A 27,631-nucleotide genomic window follows, 5' to 3' on the forward strand; every position below is an offset into this window, starting at 1 on the left:
CCCTCTTAAAATCTTTCATAATCTCTTTACTAGGTCTGTTTGATTCACATGGGGGTTAGGAAGAGAGCATAGAGATCTTGGGAATGAGGCATGTGCTCTGATGATAGATGAAAGCTCAAACTCAAATTATTGGTATCTGAATCACGAAGAAAATATTGCCTTGAAATTACTCCCAAGTATCCATTATTCCAGACTTTAAGTAACAATTTTTTAAAAACTAAAATAACTGTACCAAGTGTTGGCACAGATAAAACTAAGCATTCTTTGTTCCAAGCACTTTGCAACAAACTCTCAACTTTAGAAGCACTGAAGTTACGATGTTCTCCTAATCCATGAAGTAAACCAGGGGTATTGTGTATCCCCCTATACCTAGTCAATCATAGAAGGAGACAGATAATGCATTTCACAAATGCAATCCTAGGCCAGCAGTGGGGTCTCTTACCTTGTGTAGATGTTCCAGTGCCAGCACTATCTCCCCACTATATATTCTCACTGCATTCTCTGTGAAGCGCTCCCTCTGTGACAAGTGAGTGAACAATTCCCCTCCATTCACATAGTCTGCCGCACAAAATAAAACATTACACATGAGGATGAAACCATAGTAATCACCAGAATTCTAAAAAATAGAAAAAAAATATATAAAAGGGCAGATATTACCACAGAAGCAAGTGCTCAATGGCATATAGCCATGACATTTCACCCATACAAAAATTCAACATTAAATTTTTTGGCATTTTACAATGATTTTAATGGCAAAAACCGATATTACAACTGTATCTGCACAATTCTAAAATACTTTTTGCATTTGTTTCACACAAAATCTAAACAAAAAAAATAGCATAACAAAGAAATAAAATTTGCTCTTCCAATTCCTATTATATCCCTGCTGTATTTGCAGAAAAAATGAAGGCAAAAAGTTCTTATCGTTAAAGTTGGATTTTTTTTTTCCCCACAGAACAAGCTGTGCACAGATTTACGTTAGAGCTTCGCGCTTGTGAAACTTTAACTACATTTAAAATTTAAATATGCAACCAGAGATACGGAACTAAAAGACATTCTGGTTGAATCACTAAATACAGGAATGAAAAGGGATAAGCCATTTGGGAGCACTGTACAATCAACCCCTTGTGCACTCAACCCCGAACAAAGCAAACTATCAACACATTTTTAAAACCCAGTAGGCCAGCATCTGGCTTGATTTTCTAAGCAGAAGAACACTCAAGGCAAGTCCAACTGGAAGGCGAAGGTTCCTCTGGCTCCATTTGTGCTGGAAGGTGACCTGTCATCAATATTGGCAAGCCACCAACAAGCAATGCTTTGTAGGGTTCATTTCAAAAAAAGAAATTTGAATTTGAAACAAAAATTCGTCAGCTTACAAAGCAAAAAGAACAAAAAAAGCAACACAGCTAAAGCACGATCGTAATTTTTGATTCCAAATGAAAGAAACAAGTGCAATCTCATTAGGTTTCTGCTGCCGATAGAGGGACAGTGTCACCCAACATATCCCTGCTGCGAACCTGGAAATGGAGTCGGATAGAGATCATGTTAGGTCTGTTAACTATCAATTTTCAACATATCTCTGGCAACAGAAAAATCAACAGCATCAACACAACCAGCATCTTAACATCAATTCCTAGTTAAAGGATTTCTTCTAATTTAGAGAATTCTAGCCTATGCAACTTCTTTGAGGAAGTGACAAACCCAAGTGGACAGCAGTAAGCCCCATGACGTGAGGTGTACCTCGACTTCCAAAAGGCTTTTGGTGAAGTCCTACACGGAAGGTGTTCAAACTCAAAAGTTGTTGGGATTCAGAGGAAAACCTGGGGATGGATAAGAAATTGTCTGAAAGACAGGAAACGAGTACTCATTATGGGAGTTATGTCAGAGTCCGGGTGGAGTGGGGGGAGTACTGATTGAGTGCAACAGAGCTTGGTGCTGGGACCACTACTGTTCCTAATTTACATTAATGACCTGAATTCAGAAACTCAATGCAATATTATAAAATTTGCAGATGACACCAGACCATGAGGGGTAGTGGAAACAGAAGGAGCAGCTCAGAAATTACAGAATGATTTGGACAAGGTATGTAAGTAAGAACAGTGACAGATGATATTTGATGCAGACAGCTAAGTATAAAGTATTGCATATAGGAAGAAGAATGGGCAACACACATATCCCATGAACAGTGTTGAAATCGCTAGGGATGAAGTTGAAAGAAACATAGCAGTTTTAGTAGACTCGATACTCAACAAAACCAACCAAGGAAAAGCAGCAATCAACAAAGCCAACAGAATGTTGAACTACAAAGCCAAAAAACAGTAGAATATAAGTCAGAGTAGGTAGTGATCAAACTTTATGGTATTTTGATCAGACCACACCTTGAATACTGTGTCCAGTTCTGGTTGCCAAGAAGCAAGAGAGATATTCAAGTGCTGGGGATAGTGCAGAGAAGAGGCACGAGGCTGATCTCTAGTGTTAATGGTCTGAGTTATTGGAAAAGGCTGGCCTAGAAAGGAGGCATCTGAGAGATAATCGTCTAGAGGTATATAAGATTGTTACAGGTATAGGAAAAGTTGACCTGGAATATTACTATGAACTGTGGGAATGGAATTGGGGGCATCAGTTTAAACAAGTACGGTAATTTTAGGACAAATCAGGAAATTCTTCTTCACACAAAAAGTGATCAATTTATGAAATGGACTTCCAGAGAGGGTAGTTGAAACAAAAAACCTGGAATCATTTAAGAGACAAGTGGGTGCTAATGAGAGACAGTAAGATCTCTGGGTGGATGACTTAAATTGGCTGAATGGTCTTCCTCATCCGTAATTTCTTGTGATGTGAATTTCAAGGCAAACAAGTGTAAGATAATCAAATGACCTTCAGTAATTTGATGACATAATCAGAATCATAAAAAGGTTACAGCACGGAAGGAGGCCATTCGGTCCATCGAGTCCACACCGGCTCTATGCAAGAGCAATCCAGCTAGTCCCACTCCTCCGCCCTATCCCCATAGCCCTGCAAATTTTTTTACTTATTCAGCTCCCTTTTGAAGGCCATGATTGAATCTGCCTCCACCACCCCCTCGGGCAGTGCATTCCAGATCCTAACCACTCGTTGTGTAAAAAAATTTTTCCTCACGTCACCTTTGGTTCTTTCGCCAATCACCTTAAATCTATGTCCTCTGGTTCTTGACCCTTCTATCAATGGGAACAGTTTCTCTCTATCTACTCTGTCTAGTCCTTTCATGATTTTGAATACCTCTATCAAATCTCCTTGCAACCTTGTCTGTTCCAAGGAGAGCTTCTTCAATTTATCCACATAACTAAAGTCCCTAAACATGGAATCATTTTCGTAAATCTCTTCTGCACCCTCTTTAAGGCCTTCACATCTTCCCTAAAGTGCAGCCCAGAACTGGACACAATACTCCAGTTGTGGCCGAACCATTGTTTTATAAAGGTTCATCTTGACTTCCATACTTTTGTACTCTATGCCTCTATTTATAAAGTCAAGGATCCCGTATGCTTTTTTAACCGTTTTCTCAGCCTGCTCTACCACCTTCAACGATTTGTACACACAGATATACCCACAGATCTCTCTGTTCCTGTACCCCTTTTACAGTTGTGCCCTCTAGTTCATATTGCCTCTCCACGTTCTTCCTACCGAAATGTATCACTTCGCATTTTTCTGTGTTAAATTTCATCTGCCACATGTCCGCCCATGTCACCAGACTGTCTATATCCTCCTGAAGTCTATTACTACCCTTCCAAATTTGTGTCATATGCAGATTTTGAAATTGTGCCCTGTACACCCAAGTCGAAGTCATTAATATATATCAAGAAAAGCAGTGGTCCCAGCACCGACCCCTGGGGAACACCTCTGTACACCTCCCTCAAGTCCGAAAAACAACCGTTCACCACTACTCTCTGTTTCCTGTTCCTTAGCCAATTCTGTATCCATGTTGCCCCTTTATTCAATGGGGCGCAATCTTGATGATAAGCCTACCATGCAGCACTTTATCAAACGCCTTTTGAAAGTCCATATACGCCACATCAACTGTATTGCCACCTCATCAAAAAACTCTATCACGTTAGTTAAACACGATTTGCCTTTAACAAATCCGTGCTGGCTTTCCCTAATCAATCCACACTCATCCAAGTGACTGCTAATTCTGTCCCAGATTATCGTTTCTAAAAGTTTCCCCACCACTGTGGTTAAACTGACTGAACTACAGTTGTTGGGTTTATCCTTACACTCTTTTTTGAACAAGGGAGTAACTTTTGCAATTCTCCAGTCCTCTGGCATCACCCCCGCATCTACGGATGTTTGGAAGATTATGGCCAGTGCCTCCACAATTTCCACCCTTACTTCCCTCAGCAACCTAGGATGCATCCCATCCGGACCTGGTGACTTACCTGGTGGCTAGCCTTTCTAGTATCTCCTCTATCAATTTTTAGCCCATCCAGTATCTCAACTACATCTTCCTTTACTGAGACTCTGGCAGCATCTTCTTCCTTGGTAAAGACAGATGCAAAGTACTCATTTAGTACCTCAGCCATTCCCTCTGTCTCCATGAGAAGATCTCCTTTATGGTCCCTCATTGGACCCACCCCTCCTCTTACTACCCGTTTACTGTTTACATGCCTGTAAAAGACTTTTGGATTCCCTTTTATGTTGGCCGCCACTCTATTCTCATTCTCGGTTTGCCCCTCTTATTTCCTTTATCACTTCCCCTCTGAATTAACCAGACTATATCAAATTAATCCAGTAGCACCTGCTTAATGAAAATTTTCAAAATCCCAGATCACTTAACACGTAAGTGAACTGCATTCCATTGAGAGATTACTAGCCATTACTAGTGAAAAACTGGGGCACTAACTTTTTGTTTAGCCCATAAGAGGTACCCATATAGAAGTTTACAACATGGAAACAGGCCCTTCGGCCCAACATGTCCATGTCGCCCAGTTTATACCACTAAGCTAGTCCCAATTGCCTGCACTTGGCCCTCTATACCCATCTTACCCATGTAACTGCCCAAATGCTTTTTAAAAGACAAAATTGTACCCGCCTCTACTACTGCCTCTGCCAGCTCGTTCCAGACACTCACCACCCTTTGAGTGAAAAAATTGCCCCTCTGGACCCTTTTGTATCTCTCCCCTCTCACCTTAAATCTATTCCCCCTCGTTATAGACTCCCCTACCTTTGGGAAAAGATTTTGACTATCTATCTTATCTATGCCCCTCATTATTTTATAGACTTCTATAAGATCTCCCCTAAACCTCCTACTCTCCAGGGAAAAAAGTCTCAGCCTATCCAACCTCTCCCTATAAGTCAAACCATCAAGTCCCGGTAGCATCCTAGTAAATCTTTTCTGCACTCTTTCTAGTTTAATAATATCCTTTCTATAATAGGGTGACTAGAACTGTACACAGTATTCCAAGTGTGGCCTAACTAATGTCTTGTACAACTTCAACAAGACATCCCAACTCCTGTATTCAATGTTCTGACCAATGAAACCAAGCATGCTGAATGCCTTCTTCACCACCCTATCCACCTGTGACTCCACTTTCAAGGAGCTATGAACCTGTACTCCTAGATCTCTTTGTTCTATAACTCTCCCCAACGCCCTACCATTAACGGAGTAGGTCCTGGCCCGATTCGATCTACCAAAATGCATCACCTCACATTTATCTAAATTAAACTCCATATCACAGAGCATTAGAAATATGTGCCCCTAGTCATAAAACATTTGAAGTAATTGATCTAAAGTAGTTCTAGGTTTGAAATTAACATTAACCAGCCAGTACATTTATCTCTCTCTTATATTCTGGAACCAATTTCACTATAAAAGTGATTCCATAATTGAGTCAAGTTCCAATTGGTGCCTCTCCCAGCCCCATCGTTCGCCCCTTCCATGCCCCTTTATAATGTGGGCAGTTTCCACATTAGAACAATGCACTTGTGAACATAACTTTAAGGCAACTATGCATGCTCAGTTAGAAGACTATCCGTCTAATCATGGTTGAATATCCATACAGGCCAAGACAGCACATGCAAGCCTGTATGGGCAGACTGAGAGCTCAACCCACCATAATTCAGGCCCCAGATGGTAGGTCTGACAGCAGGCACGATCAGTGGGAGCCATTTAGCTTCTCACTCGCAGCCCTTTTGTTTACAGGCAGCCTGTCTAGAGGCTGTCGGTGCCTTTAAAGTAAATAGCACTGGCCCTTTAAGCTACAGAGATATCGCTGTTAAAGGAAAGGAGGCATTAGTAATAAGGCAGCAACTGTGGAAGCCTGACTACTACAATGAATTTAACATCAAAGCATGCTCATTGTACTGTGCTCCTACAATATTCTAGGGATAGGGGGGTTTATACATATCACCTCCACTTTAGCAAGTGTCTTTGAAAGGTTCCATTACTTTAGCGGGCAGTGGTCTAAGCTAGCGATCAAGGACAACCCCTTAATGGTTTTGTTTAAGCTTCCAAGGTCCTACTTTTTAAACTTAATTATCTGTAAATTATCTTTTTTTTAAAAAAAGAAAGCTTTTATTCCACCTCAATTACAGTAAAAGTCATCCCCAGGATTGGATTTTTTTTGCAAAACCAATCTGTTTCATGCAATTATACATTACAGCCAAGTATGATTTCAGTTAGAATCAAAAGCTTTACGAACATATAGTGCCAACATGCTCGCCAGTTTCAAGACTGCAACCTGAAGTGTTAATGATTGATTCTGAAACAATCGCATTCTTGTTAATAATACCACTGTTTCCGATTGAACTACAGTATTGTACTGAACAGTCCCAACATCATGATTTGATGACGTTGAGAAAGCTGTGAGTCATAAGACAGCACTTTTTAATGAAGTACAAGATCAAAATGAAACAGATGTTGCACTTCATCAAAAGATGGTGATGCTGAGATTATTCATTCTACCTAGAACTGATCTAAGGAGTCTTACAACACCAGGTTATAGTCCAACAGCTTTATTGGAATCACAAGCTTTCGGAGCTTTCCTCCTTTGTCAGGCTGTTGGACTATAACCTGGCGTTGTAAGACTCCTTACATTTGTCCACCCCAGTCCATCACCGGCATCTCCACATCATAGAACTGATCTCACTGCTCTCACCATTTTGCCAGGCAGAGAAACTAACCTTTCATCTCCTCAAGAGGCTGTTTATGTTCACAGCTTTTTAATGTAAGCGTATAGCCAATTCTTAAATTTTCAAAGCTGTACACCCATTATTGGTGGGTGCTGGGTCTGGACCACTGCTCACTCTTACATTCTTACTACAGGAATTGTTATGAAACTGTCAAGAAAAGTTTTCATACAAACCCGAAAATGCAACACCCTAACTTTCCACATTAAAAAGGTTAGCTATCATCAATGCCCTCCAATTAATACACAATTTTTCTGTATCTGTTAACATGACAGTAAATCTTCTTGCTACAATAGTGATCAATTAAAATTTATTGGCGAATATCATAATGAATAAATGAATCATATGCATCCTCACTTCCCCTGCGAAACCCTTGAATTTCTCACCAAGCGTTCTGTTATTCCTACCTTTGGTGTTCCCTTTCTGGCAACATATCACCTGGGCAATGGTTTTAAAACTTTTCTGCATGGAGGACTCCTTGAGAATATTAACACATAACCAGGAACCTCCCACAAATACTAATGAACTCCCGGGAATGCACTATCCTGATATCCGAGAGAGAGTCTGGGCTAACCAAAGAGCAAACAGTGTTATAATTGCAGAAAACTTGCTTTATAATGTGTTAGTAAGTGAACAAATACAAAAATCTGATTACCTCGCAGACCCCCTGGGATCCCCTCAGAGAACCCTCTAAGATCTGAGGACTCCAGTTTGAACACCTATTAGATGAAGGCATCACATCAAATGGGGACTTGCACATTGGAATTGAGGAACAATCGCTCCCTGATTTGGGTGAGCTGGGGCTCAGTTTCTCAGACATCTGCTAAGGAAGACTTGACTCTTCTTTTAGTGGGGCTGATATGGATTATTGACTCCGATTCGCAGACATTAAGCTGCTGACTGACCAATGATTCTCTGCAATGAGCCAAGTTGGAGTTTGCTGTGGCATGCACCTGCTCGTGGATACCAAAAAAAGAACTTGCATTTTTATTGCACTTTTCACACCCTCATGACGCTCCAAACTGCTTCACTGCAAATGATTTGCTTTCTGAAGAGAAGTCATTGTTGTCACATAGACAAACGTGGCGGCCAATGAGATAGATGACAGTTAATCTGTTTTTAGTGGTGTTGGTTGGGGGATAAATGTTGGCCAGGATAAGTGGAGAAATCGTCTTCGAACAGCACCATGGGATCTTCAACCTCCGCCTAAACAGGGAAACGGGATGCTAAACACAACAATGTAGCACTTCCTCAGTACTGCACACAAGCATCAGCCTAGATTATGTGCTCGAATTGTGGAGTGGGGCTTGAACCCACAACTTTGAGTCAGTGATATGAATGCCATCACTGTGCCAAACTGGCACTTTAGTAAGCGATGTGAGGGTAAACAGCTAAACACTCATTTGTCCTCCAAATCCTTCACTGATGCTAGACTGCAATTATTCTCCAAGAGCTGCCTGCTAACTGCAGACTATTTGGACAGTAGTGTCTAGGTCACACAGCCATGATTTTGCATTGATACACCAATTGTCCCAAGTCCTGGAGATTATGACCATTTTAAAGCAGTCATCACCATAGATGAATTTTCTTTCATGGAGGGTCGGCATAACAGCCAGACAGACCTCTGGCACAGAATGTACTTTCTTTGAAATTTCTGCATCCGCCCCAACCTTTCATCAATCACATTGTTGGCTGACCTACAGTACTTCTAACCATGCACTGATTTGTCCCGTTCACATGCCACCAGCAGTCCTGCTACTTAGAGTATCACATTCAAGGTCATGTGGTGGTCACAATCAGGCACACGTGCAGAAGGCCCAATCTCTACTGTGGTGTCTAGAACAGTACGCACATTGTGTTTCGGGCAGCAGTGTTATGTGTTGTTTCGACTAGTATTGGAGTCAGGATGACTATTTCAACAGTGGAGAGGAATGGATCACAGGACTTTCATAACATTACTACCCCGAACTCTCCATTGGAACTTGTGCATCCCCTCCTTTCTTCGTCCCACCATTGGGAGCCGTACCTTCATTTGCCTAGGTCCCACACTCTGGAATTCCCTCCCTTTTTATCTCTCTCCTTTAAAACCACCTCTTTGACCAAACTTTTGGTCACTTTTCCAAACATCTCCTTCATTGGCTCAGTCCTTTTTTCCCACTTACACCTCTGTGAAGCACCTTGAGACGTTCTTCTGTTATCTAAGTGCAAGTTGTTGTATTATCACTACTGATGAGTATTTCTGGGCAAACAATTACTATTGGTCACATTTGATATCAACATTATTATATCACTATTCAATGAATAGTTGAGTATGTATAATTGTACATAATGGGGTGGGATTTACTGTGTATTTGCGCCCAGAGACACATGTAATCAGACGCAAAGCAAATATGCAGCATAAAAGATCGTAGAAAATTGGGCGTTACATATGTAATTATGATACAACCTAATCACCTCAATCTTTTACACTTGTCTATTGATCACATTGCATGAACACATCTCGGCTCATTAACAGTGGCTCCGCCCGCAAGCTACAGAGCCTTATATGCGAATTTCCTGCAACTGCACTGATTCAGAAGCTCTTTGAAAATTACAACCAGATTTTCAGGCGCACAAAAAGAGTCACTTGAACCAGGCGCTAATCAACTGCTCCAGGAAGGATTGAAGTCATTCTCATCCTGTGAATACCGACAGCCATTTTGCAGATCTTTTGAGAAACAAAAATGGAGCTTTTGTTGGTCCTACTCCTGCAGCCATTATCACAGAGGAGGAGGAACAGGAGGAAGAAAACCAGAGACAGGAGGACAGGAGAGTGAAGCACCACCAAAGACAGGACTCAGCCCTGGAGAGTGTATAGGTCCCGACTGATATTCAAGGAGATGCCTGAAGAGCGCACTATGTGATGGCTGCACTATATAAAAGGAGGACATCTGCCAATTCTGCGACTTGCTCCGCGATGACAAAGCCCCGGTCCACTTACAGCAGAGCTTTAACTTTAGAAGTGAAGGTCACCATGGCCTTCAATCTTTTCAGGTCTGGATCCTTCCAGACATCCACGAGGGACCTGTGAAGGATTAGGTAAGGGCCAGGTAACAGACGCCCTTTTCCATAGGGCTGGGGAATTAATCAGATTTGACATGTCCACAGCAGAGGACATTAAGCTCCTACATAATTGCTGGCATCCCAAGTGCAAGGGGCAAATGATGGAATACATGTCACAATAAAGGATTCTCATCAGAATCCACAAAGCTACATGAACAGAAAGGGCTACCTCTTCCTCAACCTTCAGATGGTCTGCGATGCTCAGCTGAGCATCTGCGTGTGAATGTGCAGTACGTCGGGACATGACACATTTATTGCAGTCAACTTGGTAATCAAGCGCATGCTCGAGAACCGGAAGCGAGTGGAAGGATGGATCCTCGATGATAAGGGTTACCCCTTGAAGCCGTGGCTAACGCCACCTTTTTGTGTCCCACAGGCCAAAGCTGAGGAGAGATACACAACGAAGTACATGCATCCACCAGGCATGCGGTTAAGAGGACCATTGGGGAGCTGAGGAGCTGCTTCTGGTGCTTGGATAGGTCTGGCGGTGTCCCCCATACTCCCCAGAGAGGGTAGCGAGGATAGTCGTCTTATGCTGTGTCCTGCACAACTGTGTCTTGATGGAAGGTCTGAACCTTGACATACCAGGGGGAGGAGCCAACAAAAGCAGAAGATTCTGGACTGCGAGAGCCAGAGCCGAGGGACATGGAGCGTCCGTAGGAGAGGGCAGCTTGTGGCGTAGCCTTTTACCCAATGAGTGCCCCCGCAGAGGTTGCAACCAGAAGAAGGGTCAGACACAGCTTTCTTTAACTTCAAAGACTGTTTTATTACAAAAAATATTTCATAGGATTAGTAAAAGTGAACTAGAAATTGTAACAACTAACTATAAATGTTTCCTGAAAAAGTTAAATTCTATTTAGACATATGAACAAATTCTTACAGGAACCCCAATAAACCTTAACTAGACTCTAAGAAATGTAGCTTAATTACAAACAGTGTTTTATGGCAATGTTAAACACTTTTTAGAAATTTGAACAACTATTTACAACGATAAACTTTTAATGAACGTTAATCAATGTTAGAAATCTGAATTAAACTTATGTAACTTTAGAAAATGTTACAACTTTGGCAAACTTTGACAAATTTAAATAACGATTTAACCTCTATGAATCAAAAAGTTTTTATTTAGCAGCAGTAACAGTTCAAAATCAACAAAGAAGTGGGACATCAAAGTGACAGTCGCAATCTTTCAGCCAGGCAGCTTCTCCAAAGGAGGTAGTAGAGACAGGAATTAAACTCCCCCCTACTCACCTCAGGCTCCCCGCTTGGCCCCGGCACCTAGTCGAGCCCTTCGGTCAGCTGCTTCCAATAAACTCGGGACCAGAAAGGTGGGGCATGGTGAAAAGATACTGGGCTGATGAGTCGTGGGTCTGTAGTCGGTCCATGTACACAGCCACATGCTCTTAGACCAGGGCTGCGTCCCAGGATGGAGATCCCGAGTAGCCTCATGCAGTCTGCCATGTACAGATGGCGCCGTGCCTGCTGTTGGAAGGACAGAGCTGCCTGCAACCTGCTGCCCTTCCACTGTGGTTTTGATCTGCAGCGTATGATGGTGGCCAGCAGATCCCGCAAAGCCTCAGTAGGAGATTGGAAGCCACAATTCATAGCGCCTTCCAGTCTGTCACCCAAAGCATCAAGAGCAGAAGTCTGAACGTCCATCAAGGTGGTGCTCAGCATGACAGCAGACTCAGAGGCCACACCGGCGAGAAACTCCATGTTGCTGCTGATAGATTCCAGAGTCCTCATGCCCATCTGATGCTCCACCGACAGGCTCCTCTTCAGAACTGCAGCTGTCAAATCATACTCCACATGATTCACTTGTGCGTGGCCACCTTCTAGACGTCTTCCCTGGAGAGGTGGCAGCATCCTCCACCTCCTCAGTATCCTCTCATTCCTCAAAACTGGATTCTGATGCAGCAGAGTTCACCTGGTCTTGAGGCGTTCACTCACGCCCGGTGAAATGCGTCCACACTGGTACCGGGTTGCAGAGGGCTGAGGTGTGCGGCTCTGGCTTTCCATCGCCCCCTCATCTGGCAGCTCAATGGGGACAAGTTGCACAACAAAGTCATGGTCCGCGTTCTCCAGCGCCTCTGGAAGCTGCTCCCCCTCCCTTGCCTCTCCCACCCCCCCCCCACCTCGTCCCACCCCTCCTCGACGGCAAATGACCTGTGGGGAGAAAATAGAGAGGGTTAGAATGGTTACCTTTGCCAGTGCTGGGATACCCCATAGGAGAGGGGAAGGCTGGGCCCCTGTCCTGGTGCAATGAGAGATAGCAAGCGGACAGGTACTCACCTCTTCTGGAATCTTTTCCACACCTCGGCCTCCAACACAGCCACAGTGGTGTGGCAGTCCAAGATCTCCGCCACCTTTTCCTCATGGGGGAGTGGATCAGAGAGTGGAAGTAACTGAGTGCAACTTCCGAGTTACACCCCCACAGGAAATTCCAGCCGTATATTTTTATAAACCAACGCCAAATTGAGAAGACCTTTACCAGAGTCAACTAATGAGCCCAACGTCACATTCAAACACCCCGTAAACTGCCTCCAGGCAAGAGGTTGGTATCCTTGGTCTCAGGATATGTCAAGATCTCAGATGCTAGGCATCTCTTAACTGTGATTTTCCTGACCTAATGATTGAACAATATTCACAATCTTTTCAGCATCATAAAATGGTTTGAATGCTGCTTACCAGCTGCTTCTGGCAGTAGAAATTGTGTTCATCCATCAAATTAGCTTAGTCCATTCTTGAATGAAGATTTGGTGGGTGCTGGGGGCAAAGAGGAAGGGAGGATGAATCCCTTAGCTCTCCTGGCCACTTCATTCACGATTAGGATCATCTTGTAATCTGTGTATATGTGCTTTTCATATTGTCTGCATATGCTTTAGTTTCCAAACAGTGCAACTGAATGAATGGCCACTGCTTTGTTTTATAGGGATTAATTGTAATTGTCAGCTTTTATGGAACTAGAGTCCAGAACTAGGGGGCATAGTCTCAGGACAAGGGCCATTTAGGACCGAGATGAGGAGAAATTTCTTCACTCTGAGAGTTGTGAATCTTTGGAATTCTCTACCCCAGAGGGCAGTGGATGCTCAGTCGTTGAGTACATTCGAGACTGAGATCGATAGATTTTTGGACTCTAAGGGATTCAAGGGATATGGGGATCAGACAGGAAAGTGGAGTTGAGGTTGAAGATCAGCCATGATCTTATTGAACGGCGGAGCAGAGTCGAGGGGCCGTATGGCCTACTCCTGCTCCTATTTCTTATGTAACAGGATTGCTACAGTTGTATACTGAATGTGTATTAATTTACTGCTAGTAGTAGCTATTCTTTGTCAGAAACTGTACTGTTCCCACATGGCGATAATAATGAGTCATTACTGACGGAAACACGCTTACACTGCCTTAACATCGAAAATTCGGATACATACCTATCACAGCTCTAGATTTCATTCAGTCTCAAAGATCTAATCATTATCAAATTCTGACTATCATACCTGAAATAACAAAACATGAATCACTTCCGAAACCTGCTGTCTTCAGCATGTATCTGAGAAACAATATTTAGAGTATCTGCTCTCTAATACATTATAACCTTTAAAATGCAGAGTTTACAGTTTCTTCACTTGATACAGAAGCAATAGAAACACCATTTTACGACATGTACTTGTATTGCTCCCAGACAGGATTATGGAGATGATCTACTCTACTTCCAAGGATACTTTGAGGGAGGAGAAAGCAATTTCTACTTTTCTCAAAACAAAGTTGGCCAAGTAGAAATTGTTTTGGTTCTCCTCAAACATGTTGGCTCTCAACTTTCAATTCAACAAGAAGGATCCACATTTTTCAGATATCTTGGTTGCAATCCAGTATATGCTCGAGTTATTGTCTGTTGATATATCTGCCACTTGAGTCATACTACTTGAAGCTAAAACAGTTACTAGAGGTTTAGCAGCCCATGCTATGCTCAGAAAATATAAGCCATTTCCTTTTTTCTAAAGTTTGTCTACTCTTGCCTGGCCGGAACCATAACAGAATTAATTAATTTATTTATTAGAAATGAAGATTATGATTCTTGTTCAAATCCTAGTATTTACAAGGGGTTAGCAATGGCCAGTTTTCAAAATTACATATGCAACTTTGAAAACTGATAATAGGTTTAACAGAAGAGCATCCTTGTATAACAAGTAATTGTTTTTCACCTCATTCAAGTGTGAATACAGGTATAGTTTATAGCAGTACTGAAGTTGAAAGTTTCAAAATGGCAATCCATCTTAACCAGTAATAAAACTAGTAAATATCTACATCAAATCAAACAAAATACAAGGGAACAATGTAATTATGATGGGGGGAAACTATGATTTGTTATCATAAGGAAATAAGAGTACAGTCCCTAAATACATCAGATCAGCAAACAAGGAAAAAGAATAAACATAAATGCAGAATTCCCTTCTTTATAATGTTGCTCACAGTAGGTACTGTCATGGTAAAGTGACCTAATGCATTCTGGAGTACAACCGTTCCATGAGAGAAATTAATAAGTAATCAGGCATTGTGAGATGCCACCATTATTTGAGGTCACATGATTAGTCTGTGGCTGTCTGGCAATTAAACTAGCACATGTTGCACCGGGGCTTACACTGCAATATCATAGATGATCAATTCCACAAACACCCCTGATGGTTCACTCAGTTTATCCAGCACATAACCACGCCATACAGACCAAGAAGGTTAGGCCTGTAATGTGTTCAGTTGGAGGATCACAGCCGAGACAATTGGCCTCAACCCTGCATTAGGGATGGGGGGGATTAGGCAGAGTTCCTGCTACTGACATCCATCTAACAACTCCTACTAGAAATGTGGACGTTAGGTAAGATCAGGAACAGGCTCAGATTCTGCGCCCTACAATGATTGAATAGTTTTCGGACACCATTAGCGGTTACACACAACTAATAGTCACTTGGGCGAGATACCAGTGAACATTTGTATAACTGCACCCAATCGAAGAGTCAACACCTTTAGGGGAGGAAGGGGAGAAGAGAAAATTGGCAAGTTAAAAAAAAGTGAAAGCTATTTGTGATGTTACCTAAAATAAGATGGAGTTTAGTATCTGTCTGGAAAGCATAATGTAATGTAACAAGGAATGGTGACTGTCGAATGTGTTCCAATACTTGACGCTCTGTCCTGGTGTGCTCTGCAGTCTTTGCTTTTTGAACTATTGTTGCCTTCTTCAGCACCTTCATGGCAAAAAGCTTTCCGGTGTCATGGCCACTGATTTTCCTCACGAGAAATACTTTTCCATAAGCTGGAAACAGAATAAAAGGCATCGAGGTCAAGAACATGCACCCTGTTAATGCTTCATTTAAAATACTGTTACTACAAATGCAACACGAAAGGCAACATTGCCAAATGAATTTATCAATTAAATAAAAATTACCAGCAGATAAAGCCCACCCTCCTCAAGAAAAGTTAGGAAGTTTACACACTTTCTAACTATTGCTTGAAGAAAAACACGACAGCTGGTAGAATAGTGGTTATGTTACTGGAGGTATAGGCTAATAATCTGGAGTCATGAGTTCAAATCCCACCACGGCAGCTGGGGACTTAAAATTCAATTAATTAAATAAAATCTGGAATAAAAAAAACTAACATGAAACTACTGGATTGTGGTAAAAGCCTATTTGGTTCACTAATGTCCTTTAGGAAAGGAAACCTGCCGTCCTTACCCGGTCTGGTAATGGTAGAGTGAGGAATGTGCGGGGTCATCAGTTTACAGATTGTGCTGGAATTCAATTCTGTGATGCCAGACCCACAGAAATGTGATTGATTCTTAATCGCCCTCTGAAATGGCCGAGCAAGCCACTCAGTTGTACAATCGTCCTACAAAATAAGAATAAAACCGAACGGACGACTAGGCACCGGACACGACAAAGGCAAACCAACTGATGAATCAGTCCTCCTCCATGTTGAGCACCACTGAGAGGAAGCACTGAGGGTAGCAAGGACACAATGTACTCTGGGTGGGGGACTTCAATGTCCATCACCAAGAGTGGCTCGGTAGCACCACGACTGACCAAGCTGGCCGAGTTCTGAAGGACATAGCTGCCAAACTGGGCCTGCGGCAGGCGGTGAGCGAACCAAGAGGGAGAAACCTACTTGACCTCGTCCTCACCAATCTACCTGTCGCAGATGCATCTGTCCATGACTGTATTGGTAGGAGTGACCACGGCACAGTTCTTGTGGAGACGAAGTCCTGTCTTCACCCTGAGGACACCATCCAACGTGTTGTGTGGCACCACCACCGTGCTAAATGGTTCAGAATAGATCTAGCAGCTCAAAACTGGGCATCCATGGAGGTGCTGTGGGCCATCAGCAGGAGCAGAATTGAATTCCAGCACAATCTGTAAACTCATGACCCCGCACATTCCTCACTCTACCATTACCAACAAGCCAGGGGATTAACCCTGGTTCAATGAAGAGTGTAGAAGAGCATGCCAGGAGCAGCACCAAGCGTCCCTAAAAATTAGGTGCCACATGATGAAGCTACAACTCAGGACTACATGCACGCTAAACAGCAGAAGCAACATGCTATAGACAGAGCTAAGTGATTCCACAACCAACAGATCAGTTCAAAGCTCTGCAGTCCTGCCACATCCAGTCGTGAATGGTGGTGGACAATTAAATAACTAACGGGAGGAGGAGACTCTGTAAATATCCCCATCCTCAATGATGGCGGAGTCCAGCACGTGAGTGCAAAGACAAGGCTGAAGCGGTTGCTTCTTGAGTGTTGAGCTTCTTGAGTGTTGTTGCTGTTCATAATTCACCTTTTGCCCAGGTTATGTGAGACACTTCAAGGCAAGGTTGACTGAATATCAACTAAACAAACCACCATGGACACAATATGGTGACTTACTGCAAGTTAACCAATCAGGACAATAAAGAATAAGAAGATACGGTTAACAAAAACAAACACTGATTAAGCTCTGGAATTCCATATCTAAACCTCTCCATCTCTCTGCTCCTTAAAACCTACCTCTTTGAACAGGCTTTTGGTTACCTGTCCTAATAACTCATTGTGTGTCTCGGTGTCAAATTTTGTTTGATAACGCTCACGTGGAGTGCCTTGGGACGTTTTACTATGTTGAAGACACTAGATAAATGTATGTTGCTGTTGTAAGTGGCACAGTGAGTATTTTTTTTTGATTCGTTCATGGGATGTGAGCATCGCTGGCAAGGCCAACATTTATTCCCATCCCTAATTGCCCTAGAGAAGGTGGTGGTGAGCCACCTTCTTGACCTGCTGCAGTATGTGTGGTGAAGGTTCTCCCACAGTGCTGTTAGGTAGGGAGTTCCAGGACTTTGACCCAGCGATGATGAAGGAACAGCTATATATTTCCAAGTCGGGATGGTGTGCGACTTGGGAGGGGAATGTGCGGGTGGTAGTGTTCCCATGTGCCTGCTGCCCTTGTCCTTCTAGGTGGTAGAGGTCGCGGGTTTGGGAGATGCTGTCGAAGAAGCCTTGGCGAGTTGCTGCAGTGCATCCTGTAGATGGCACACACTGCTGCCACGGTGCACCAGTGGTAAAGGGAGTGAATGTTTAGGGTGGTGGATGGGTGCCAATCAAGCAGGCTGCTTTGTCCTGGATGGTGTTGAGCATCGAGTGTTGTTGGAGCTGCACTCATCTAGGCAAGTGGAGAGTATTCCATCACACTCCTGACTTGTGCCTTGTAGATGGTGGAAAGGCTTTGGGGAGTCAGGAAGTGAGTCACTCGCCGCAGAATATCCAGCCTCTGACCTGCTCTTGTAGCCACAGTATTTATGTCCAGTTAAGTTTCTGGTTAATGGTGACCCCAGGATGTTGATGGTGGGGGATTCGGCGATGGTAATGTCGTTGAATGTCAAGGGGAGGTGGTTCGACTCTCTCTTGTGGAGATGGTCATTGCCTGGCACTTATCTGGCGCGAATGTTACTTGCCACTTATCAGCCCAAGCCTGGATGTTGTCCAGGTCTTGCTGCATTCGGGCACGGACTGCTTCATTATCTGAGGAGTTGAAATGGAACTGAACACTATGTGCAATCATCAGCGAGCATCCCCATTTCTGACCTTATGATCGAGGGAAGGTCATTGATGAAGCAGCTGAATATGGTTGGGCCCAAGACACTGTCAGGAGGAACTCCTGCAGCAATGTCCTGGGGCTGAGATGATTGGCCTCCAATAACCACTACCATCTTCCTTTATCCTATGTATGACTGCAGCCATTGGAGAGTTTTCCCCCAATTCCCATTAACTTCAATTTTACTAGGGCTCCTTGGGGCCACACTCGGTCAAATGCTGCCTTGATGTCAGGGGCAGTCACTCTCACCTCACCTCTGGAATTCAGCTCTTTTGTCCATGTTTGGACCAAGGCTGTAATGAGGTCTGGAGCCAAGTGGTCCTGGCGGAACCCAAATTGAGCATCGGTGAGCAGGTTATTGGTGAGTGAGTGCTGCTTGACAGCATTGTCGACGGCACCTTCCATCACTTTGCTGATGATTGAAAGTAGACTGATGGGGCAGTAGTTGCCCGGATTGGATTTGTCCTGCTTTTTGTGGACAGGACATACCTGGGCAATTTTCCACATTGTCTGGTAGATGCCATTGTAACTGTACTGGAACAGTTTGGCTAGAGGGGCGGCTAGTTCTGGAGCACAAGTCTTCAGCACTACAGCCAGGATGTTGTCGGGGTCCATAGCCTTTGTTGTATCCAGTGCACTCAGCAGTTTCTTGATATCACAGAAGTGAATCATATTGGCTGAAGACTGGCTTCTGTGATGTTGGGGATATCCAGACGAGGCCGAGACGGATCATCCACTCGGCACTTCTGGCTGAAGATGGTTGCAAATGCTTCGGCCTTGTCTTTTGCACTCACGTGCTGGACTCTGTCATCATTGAGGATGGGGATGTTTGCAGAGCCTCCTCCTCCAGTTAGTTGTTTAACTGTCCACCACCATTCACGACTGGATGAGGCAGGACTGCAGAGCTTTGATCTGATCCGTTGGTTGTGGAATTGCTTAGCTCTGTCTATAGCATGTTGCTTCCGCTGTTTAGCATGCATGTATAACAGCACTCGCCCTAACGTTACATGACAGGGACGTGTAAAAGAATAATTTAAATCCAGAGTTTAATCTCCACAACCAAGCAGGTTAAACAAAAATTAGAAAGGTTTATTTTTAAAAAAAACGCAATTATGTAGGAAATCTGAACTGTAACGGGAATCATAAAGGAAAATTCAGGAACAAAGAGAAAACTACCCCCAGCTGCTCACAGTCAAAAGGGGTGTCAAAGAAGATGATGATGCTAATCCCGCCGAGAAACTGGAGAGCAAAGTAGAAAGATTTAAAGAAAGTGTCATGATTCAGCCAAAATAAAAAGTGGTGAAACAGGAAGAACAGGGAAGGAACACTGACAAAATAAAAAAAATCACACGAGAGGAAGCAGACTCACAAGTCACAAATGTCACCACCTTCCTCCCGAAACATGAATCAGGCCGCCCTACCTCCTGAGACACACGATGGGAATCAGCGCAACCCCCACCGCCCGCTCCCCCCCCCCCCACCCCCCACCCCCTCCAAAAAGATCAGAAATAGGAGGAGCAGACCATACTGTCCCTCAGGCCTGCTCCGCCATTCATTAAGATCATGGCTGCAGCCCTCTGGGCCAGAGAATTCCAAAGATTCACAACCCTCTGAGTGAAGTAATTATTTCTCATCTCGGTCCTAAATGGCCGACCCCTTATCTTGAGACTATGACCCCTAGTTCTAGCCTCTCCAGCAAGGGGAAACAGCCTCTCATTCTTCTAAACTCCAGAGAATATAGGCCCATTTTACTCAATCTCTCCTCATAGGTCAACCCTCTCATCCCTAGAATCAACCTCGTGAACCTTTGTTGCACACCCTCGAAGGAAAGTATATCCTTCCTTCGGTAAGGAGACTAAAACTGTACATAGTACGCCAGGTGTGGACTCACCAGAGCCCTATATAATTGTAGCAAAACCTCCCTACTCTAAAACTCCAACCCCCTTGCAATAAAGGCTAACACATCATTTGCCTTCCTAATTGCTTGCTGTAGCTGCATGGTAACTTTCTGTGATTAGTGTACAAGGACACCCAAATCCCTCTGACTTTTTTTTATTCATTCATGGGATGTGGGCATCATTGGCAAGGCCAGCATTTATTGCCCATCCCTAATTGCCCTCGAGAAGGTGGTGGTGAGCTGCCTTCTTGAACCGCTGCAGTCCGTGTGGTAAAGATACTTCCACGGTGCTGTTAGATAGGGAATTCCAGGATTTTAACACAGCGACGATGAAGGAACGGCAATATATTTCCATGTCAGGATGGTGTGTGACTTGGAGGGAAAGGTGCAGGTGGTAGTGTTCCCATGTGCCTGCTACCGTTGTCCTTCTAGGTGGTAGAGGTCACGGGTTTGGGAGGTGCTGTCGAAGAAGCCTTGGCGAGTTGCTACAGTGCATCTAGTAGATGGTACACACTGCAGCCACGGTGCGTCGGTGTTGGAGGGAGTGAATGTTTAAGGTGGTGGATGGGGTGCCAATCGAGAAGGCTGCTTTGTCATAAGAACATAAGAAATAGGAAGTCCTGGAAGGTTCGAGCTTCTTCAGTGTTGTTGGAGTTGCACTCATCCAGGCAAGTGGAGAGTATTCCATCACACTCCTGATTTGTGCCTTGTAGACAGTGGAAAGGTCTTGGGGAGTCAGGAAGTGAGTCACTCACCTCAGAATACCCAGCCTCTGACCTGCTCTTGTAGCCACAGTATTTATGTGGCTGGTCCAGTTAAGTTTCTGGTCAATGGTCACCCCCAGGATGTTGATGGTGGGGGATTCGGCAATGGTAATGCCGTTGAATGTCAAGGGGAGGTGGTTAGACTCTCTCTTGTTGGAGATGGTCATTGCCTGGCACTTGTCTGGCACAAATGTTACTTACCACTTATCAGCCCAAGCCTGGATGTTGTCCAGGTCTTGCTGCATGCGGGCACGGACTGCTTCATTATCTGAGAGGTTGCGAATGGAACTGAACACTGTGCAATCATCAGCGAACATCCCCATTTCTGACCTTATGATGGAGGGAAGGTCATTGATGAAGCAGCTGAAGATTGTTGGGTCTAGGACACTGCCCTGAGGAACTCCTGCAGCAATGTCCTGGGGCTAAGATGATTGGCCTCCAACAACCACTACCATCTTTCTTTGTGCTAGATATGACTCCAGCCACTGGAGAGTATTCCCTCTGATTCCAATTGACTTCAATTTTACTACGGCTCCTTGGTGCCACACTCGGTCAAAGGCTGCATTGATGTCAAGGGCAGTCACTCTCGCCTCACCTCTGGAATTCAGCTCTTTTGTCCATGTTTGGACCAAGACTGTAATGAGGTCTGGAGCAGTGTGGTCCTGGCAGAACCCAAACTGAGCATCGGTGAGCATGTTATTGGTGAGTAAGTGCCGCTTGATAGCACGGTCGACGACACCTTCCATCACTTTGCTGATGATTGAGAGTAGATTGATGGGGCAGTAATTGGCCGGATTGGATTTGTCCTGCTTTTTGTGGACAGGACATACCTGGGCAATTTTCCACATTGTCGGGTAGATGCCAGTGTTCTGGCTGTACTGGAACAGCTTGGCTAGAAGCGTGGCTTTTCTTAGTCTCTCACCTTTTAAAAAATATTCTGCTTTGCTATTCTTCGTACCAAAGTGGATAATTTCACATTTTCCCACCTTATAATCTATCTGCCACCTTCTTGCCCACGTACTTAACCTGTCTATATCCCTTTGCAGCCTCTTTGCATCCTCCTCACAGCTTACTTTCCCACCTAGCTTTGTATCTTCAGCAAACTTGGATACATTACACTTGGTCCCCTCATCCCACAAGGGAATAATCCAATTCAGTTCCCGCCCTGTTGAAGCAACCTCCTCCTACCCCTCAACTCCCTCTCACCTCATGTCTGACCCTCTGATAGATTGTAATCAGTGACGAAGGGATAATGCCCCAATTGCCACGAGCAAATTGGCATAGGGTCAATAGAATCATGGAGAAGAATGCGTGGCTCAAAGATTGGTGTGGGAGAAGTGGGTTTCGATTTGTGGGGCACTGGCACCAGTACTGGGGAAAGAGACATCTTTTCCGTTGGGACGGACTACACCTGAACCATGCTGGGACCAAAGTTCGAGCGAATCGAATAACTAGGGAGGTAGATAGGGCTTTAAACTAAATAAGGGGTGGTGGGGGGGGCAGGTCGGAGGTCCCAGGGTAGAAGAATCTAGACTGCTAAAGAGAAAAGACAAGGAAGCAGTGCAGGAAAGTGATTGGGGTAAGGATAACCAGATTGTGTCAGGAAGGGACAGAGCGTACAAACAAAAGAATGCACTAACAAATAGGGTCCAGGGAAGAATAAATGGTAATAAGGCAAATAGGGCCATAGTACAAAAAAACGTTAAGATGTCTAAAAATGTTAAAAAGACAAATCTAAAGGCATTGTATCTGAATGCACAAAGCATTCGTAATAAGGTAGACGAATTAACAGCGCAAATAGATGTAAATGGATACGATATAATTGCAATTACAGAGACATAGCTGCAGGGTGACCAAGGCTGGGAGCTGAATACCCAAGGGTATTCGATATTTTGGAAGGACAGGCAAAAAGGAAAAGGAGGTGAGGTGGCGTTGTTGGTAAAGGATGAAATCAGATCAATAGTGAGAAAGGATATTGGCTCAGAAAATCAAGATGTAGAATCAGTCTGGGTGGAGTTAAGAAGCACCAACGGGCAGAAAGCACGAGTGGGAGTTGTCTATAGGCCTCCAAACAGTAACGGTAATGTAGGGCATGGGATCAAACAGGAAATTAGAGATGCAGTTAACAAGGGTCCTACAGTAATCATGGGTGATTTTAATTCTACACATAGACTGGCTAAACCAAATTAGCAATAATACTGTAAAGGATGAATTCCTGGAGTGTGTACAAGATGTTTTTTTTCAGACCAGTACGTTGAGGAGCCAACTAGGGAACAGGCTAGCCTAGACTGGGTATTGTGCAACGAGAAGGGGTTAATTAATAAATCTTGTTGTGCAGGGTCCTTTTGGGAAGAGTGACTATAATATGATAAAATTCTTCACTAAGATGGAAAGTGAAGTAGTCCAATCCGAAACTAGGATCCTAAATGTAAACAAAGGAAACTACAAAGGTATGAGGAGTGAGTTGGCTATGATAGATTAGGAATCTTCATTGAAAGGCATGACGGTGGATAGGCAATGGCTAACATTTAAGGAACGAATGCATGAATTGCAACAGTTATACATTCCTTTCTGGCACAAAAACACAAAAGGAAAAGCGGCACAACCGTGGCTAACAAAAGAAATTATGGATAGTATTAGATCCAAAGGGGAGTCATATAAAGTTGCTGGAAAAAGTAGCAAGCCTGAGGATTGAGAGCAGTTTAGAATTCAGCAAAAAAGGACCAAGAGATTGATTAAGAGGGGAAAAATAGAGTATGAGAGTAAACTTGCAAGGAACATAAAAGCAGACTGTAAAAGCTTCTACAAGTATGTAAAAAAAAAGATTAGTGAAGACAAATGTAGGTCCCTTACAGTCAGAAACGGGAGAACTTATAATGGGGAACAAGGAAATGGCAGAGCAATTAAACAAATACTTTGGTTCTGTCTTCACAGAAGAGGACACAAATAACTTCCCAAAAAACTAAGGAACCAAGGGACTTGTGAGAAGGAGGAATTAAAGGAAATTTGTATTAGTAAAAAAAGTGCTGGAGAAATTAATGGGACTGAAAGCCGATAAATCCCCAGGGCCTGATAATCTGCATCCAAGAGTACTAAAAAGAGGTAGCCGTGAGAAGGAGGAATTAAAGGAAATTTGTATTAGTAAAAAAAGTGCTGGAGAAATTAATGGGACTCAAAGCCGATAAATCCCCAGGGCCTGATAATCTGCATCCAAGAGTACAAAAAAGAGGTAGCCGTGGAAAAGTGGGTGCATTGGTTGTCATCTTCCAAAATTCTATAGATTATGGAACAGTTCCTGCAGATTGGAGGGTGGCAAATGTAACCCCACTATTTAAAAAAGGAGGGAGAGAGAAAACAGGAAACTACAGACCAGTTAGCCTAACATCATTAGAAGGGAAAATGCTAGAGTTTATTATAAAGGATGTGATAACAGGACACTTAGAAAATATCAATGGGATTAGACAAAATCAACATGGATTTATGAAAGGGAAATCGTGTTTGACAAACCTACTGGAGTTTTTTGAGGATGTAACTGACAGAATAAATAAGGGAGAACCAGTGGATGTGGTGTATTTGGATTTTCAGAAGGCCTTTGATAAAGTCACACATAAGAGGTTAGTGTGCAAAATTAAAGCACATGGGATTGGCAGTAATATACTGGCATGGATTGAAAATTGGTTAACAGACAGGAAACAGAGAGTTGGAATAAATGTTTCTTTTTCGGGGTGGCAGGCAGTGACTAGTTGGTACCGCAGGGATCAGTGCTTGGGCCCCAGCTATTCACAATATATATCAATGATTTGGATGAGGGAACCAAATGTAATATTTCCAAGTTTGCTGATGACACAAAACTAGGTGGGATTGGGAGTTGTGAGGAGGATGCAAAGAGGCTTCAAGGTGATTGAGGCAAGTTGAATGAGTGGGCAAATACATGGCAGATACAGTATAATCTGGATGAATGTGAAGTTATCCATTTCGGAAAGAAAAAAACAGAAAGGCAGAGTATTATTTAAATGGTGATAGATTGGGAAATGTTAATGTACAACGGGACCTAGGTGTCCTTGTACACCAGTTACTGAATGCAAACATGCAGGTGCAGCAAGCAGTTCGGAAGGCAAATGATATGTTGGCCTTCCTTGCAAGAGGATTTTGGTACAGGAGCAAGGATATCTTACTGCAGTTATACAGGGCCTTGGTGAGACCACACCTGGAGCAGTGTGTGCAGTTTTGGTCTTCTTACCTAAGATAGGATACACTTGCCATAGAGGGAGCGCAGCGAAGGTTCACCAGACTGATTCCTGGGAAGGCAGGACTGTCGTATGAGGAGAGATTGGGTCGACTGGGCCTGTATTCACTAGAGTTTAGAAGAATGAGAGGGCATCTCATTGAAACGTATAAAATTCAATGTTTCTTTGACCTAGTGATCAATGCAGATCAGTGAATGGAGAAACCAGAAGAGAGTAACTATAATTGAATTCGTTGAAATGTTAGAAGTTTTTTTTTTTAAGCGTTTTGTTTGTAAATTGCTCCTGAATTTCATTTTTCAAAGTTTGCGCTTCACTTTCAGATTTTCCAGCATTCAATTTTCTTTTAAATTCTTAAAAACTTCTTACCTCTCCAGATATTCCTCCTCCTACTCAATTTTACTTTTGATCCTCAGCTCCCCTTTCTGTTTACTATTCTTCGTTTTGCTCAATTCGTTTTCAGTTGAGTTAGAAGGACGGAGAGCTTTGAACTGATAGAGCAGAAGTACTGAAGCAAATCAGCCCACCAGAGAACTCCATACCCATGAAGTCACGAAGAGTGAAACTTGTTCAACAAGAACCGCCAGCTCTAAACTACACTACGTAAGTCACACTGGAGTACAAAGTGAAGTGGTATATTAATAATAGATGTACTTATAATATAGTGTTGTGGGTGAATTGAGCCTCTGCTTGTGGCCTGAAGCTGTGAAGAACAATAGTAATAACCGATTCTATAGGCAACTGTTAATTAGTAAAGAAAGCAGGCGCTGTTTTTGGTCTATCTTTGAACAAAGATTGAGAACTCACCCATAGAACAGTTTGACAAGGTACTAAAAAAAAGGGATTTATGTTGCTGCTGTGAAAGTGCTTTGCTGAGAAGGGTAAACAACAGCTGTGGATTGAGGAAGCTACAAGGTTGTAGGAATGTTGGCTGTTCAAGAACTTCATGCTGAGCCAATTCTAAAAAAAGGATAGTGGTTTGAATACCCATAATAGACTGAAACGAGAAAAAACGTTTAATTCTGAAATATCGAGCTACACCAAGCTTTTCTATACACCAAAGTGTGAATAACTTCAGTCACTTTATTGTTGTGTTTGTTAACTATTCTTGGGAAATAAAACTGATATTTAAAAATGTCAATGTGTATGGACCTCTGTGTAACAGCCAATGGTTTGCTGGATAGTTTAAAAAGTTCACTTTACTAAGGAAAATGTAAACAGTGTTCATACTTAGGCCCAATAACAGGTCTATGATGAAGCTGGACAACTCCATTACTTTTCCACTACTTTCTTGCAGTAGTTAATTTTAAAAAGGGCATTTATTTTAATGGTTTGAGACTGTTTGCAGAGCAGTTCCCTGCCACTTTCACATAAGTGCTCAAGAGGCATTGGAGAATTGTAATTCAGGTGCATATTACAATGAAAATGGTAAGAGGCAGCAGATGAAGGAGGCTGCCCAATTAGAAAAAAAAAACCCAGCAGAGGTCAAAGTAGCCTTAATCACAAGAATGATAGCAATGCAGCCATTAAACAACAGAAAGCGTGGCAACCTAGGAACAGCTACCAGGTTCCTACTACAAAAGTGTATGGCACACTAAGGATTGGCAGCAGAGAAAATTGATTTGAATAAGGAAAGAGGATCCCAACCTCACAGCCCATCCTGGAATCAAAACAGAGCCAGTAAACAATGGGAAGAAAAGTCACTTCCTCAAGGAAGTTGACAAGGTAGGTCAGGCAGCTCAACATTACCAGTTCAGTGTAGAGACCTCCACACCAGCTAACAAAACAGCATCCCAAGAAACTAGCCACCCCAAATGGGCAACACAATCAGCAGAGGAAAACCATCCCAGAACAATGCAGGATACCCAGACACAGCTGTACATGGACCAGGAGAAAGGAAGCCAACCTCAAACACCAAACTATACCAAATTTACAAATTCACACACACATACTCCAAAGTACTGACTTCACTTGGCAGGTATGAACTATTTAACACCACAAAACATGGCAACTATTGAATGTTAAATGCAACACAAAGGACTGTAGGCTCCTACAGCACAGAGGAATTGGCGGAATCCTCAAGATCATCCGGCAAACCTGCGCACACATGGAGGACCAGCCAATCATACAAGACTGGGCATGAGCTGGGGGACCAGGCAAATGCAGAGCCTTTCCTACACTCAACTTTTGACAGATTATTTAACTCCTAGATGCAAATTATAATCTCAAAAAGGGGTGGGAATGGCAGGAGGGTTGGGCGGGGGGGGGGGGGGGGGTAAGAGGGGAGGGAGTTCAATCACTAAACGTCCCCAATCTTGGCCAAGGAGATCCAAGCAGCAATACAAAGCCTCC

The 27,631-nt window shown here is 43.3% G+C and overlaps 1 protein-coding gene across 1 annotated transcript in view; it reads right to left on the minus strand.

The window, feature by feature from the left end:
• LOC137326717 (ribosomal protein S6 kinase alpha-5) overlaps positions 1–27,631 on the minus strand; it is a 218,586-nt gene that overhangs the window by 98,563 nt on the left and 92,392 nt on the right. The window contains exons 3-4 of the mRNA XM_067992069.1: positions 15,347–15,565; positions 443–558 (exon numbers count right to left, since the gene is read on the minus strand). Of these exons, the coding sequence (XP_067848170.1) occupies positions 443–558; positions 15,347–15,565 (335 nt within the window). The remainder of the gene's footprint in view (positions 1–442; positions 559–15,346; positions 15,566–27,631) is intronic.

This window comes from Heptranchias perlo, chromosome 10, assembly GCF_035084215.1.
Source record: "Heptranchias perlo isolate sHepPer1 chromosome 10, sHepPer1.hap1, whole genome shotgun sequence".
Taxonomy (NCBI): domain Eukaryota; kingdom Metazoa; phylum Chordata; class Chondrichthyes; order Hexanchiformes; family Hexanchidae; genus Heptranchias; species Heptranchias perlo.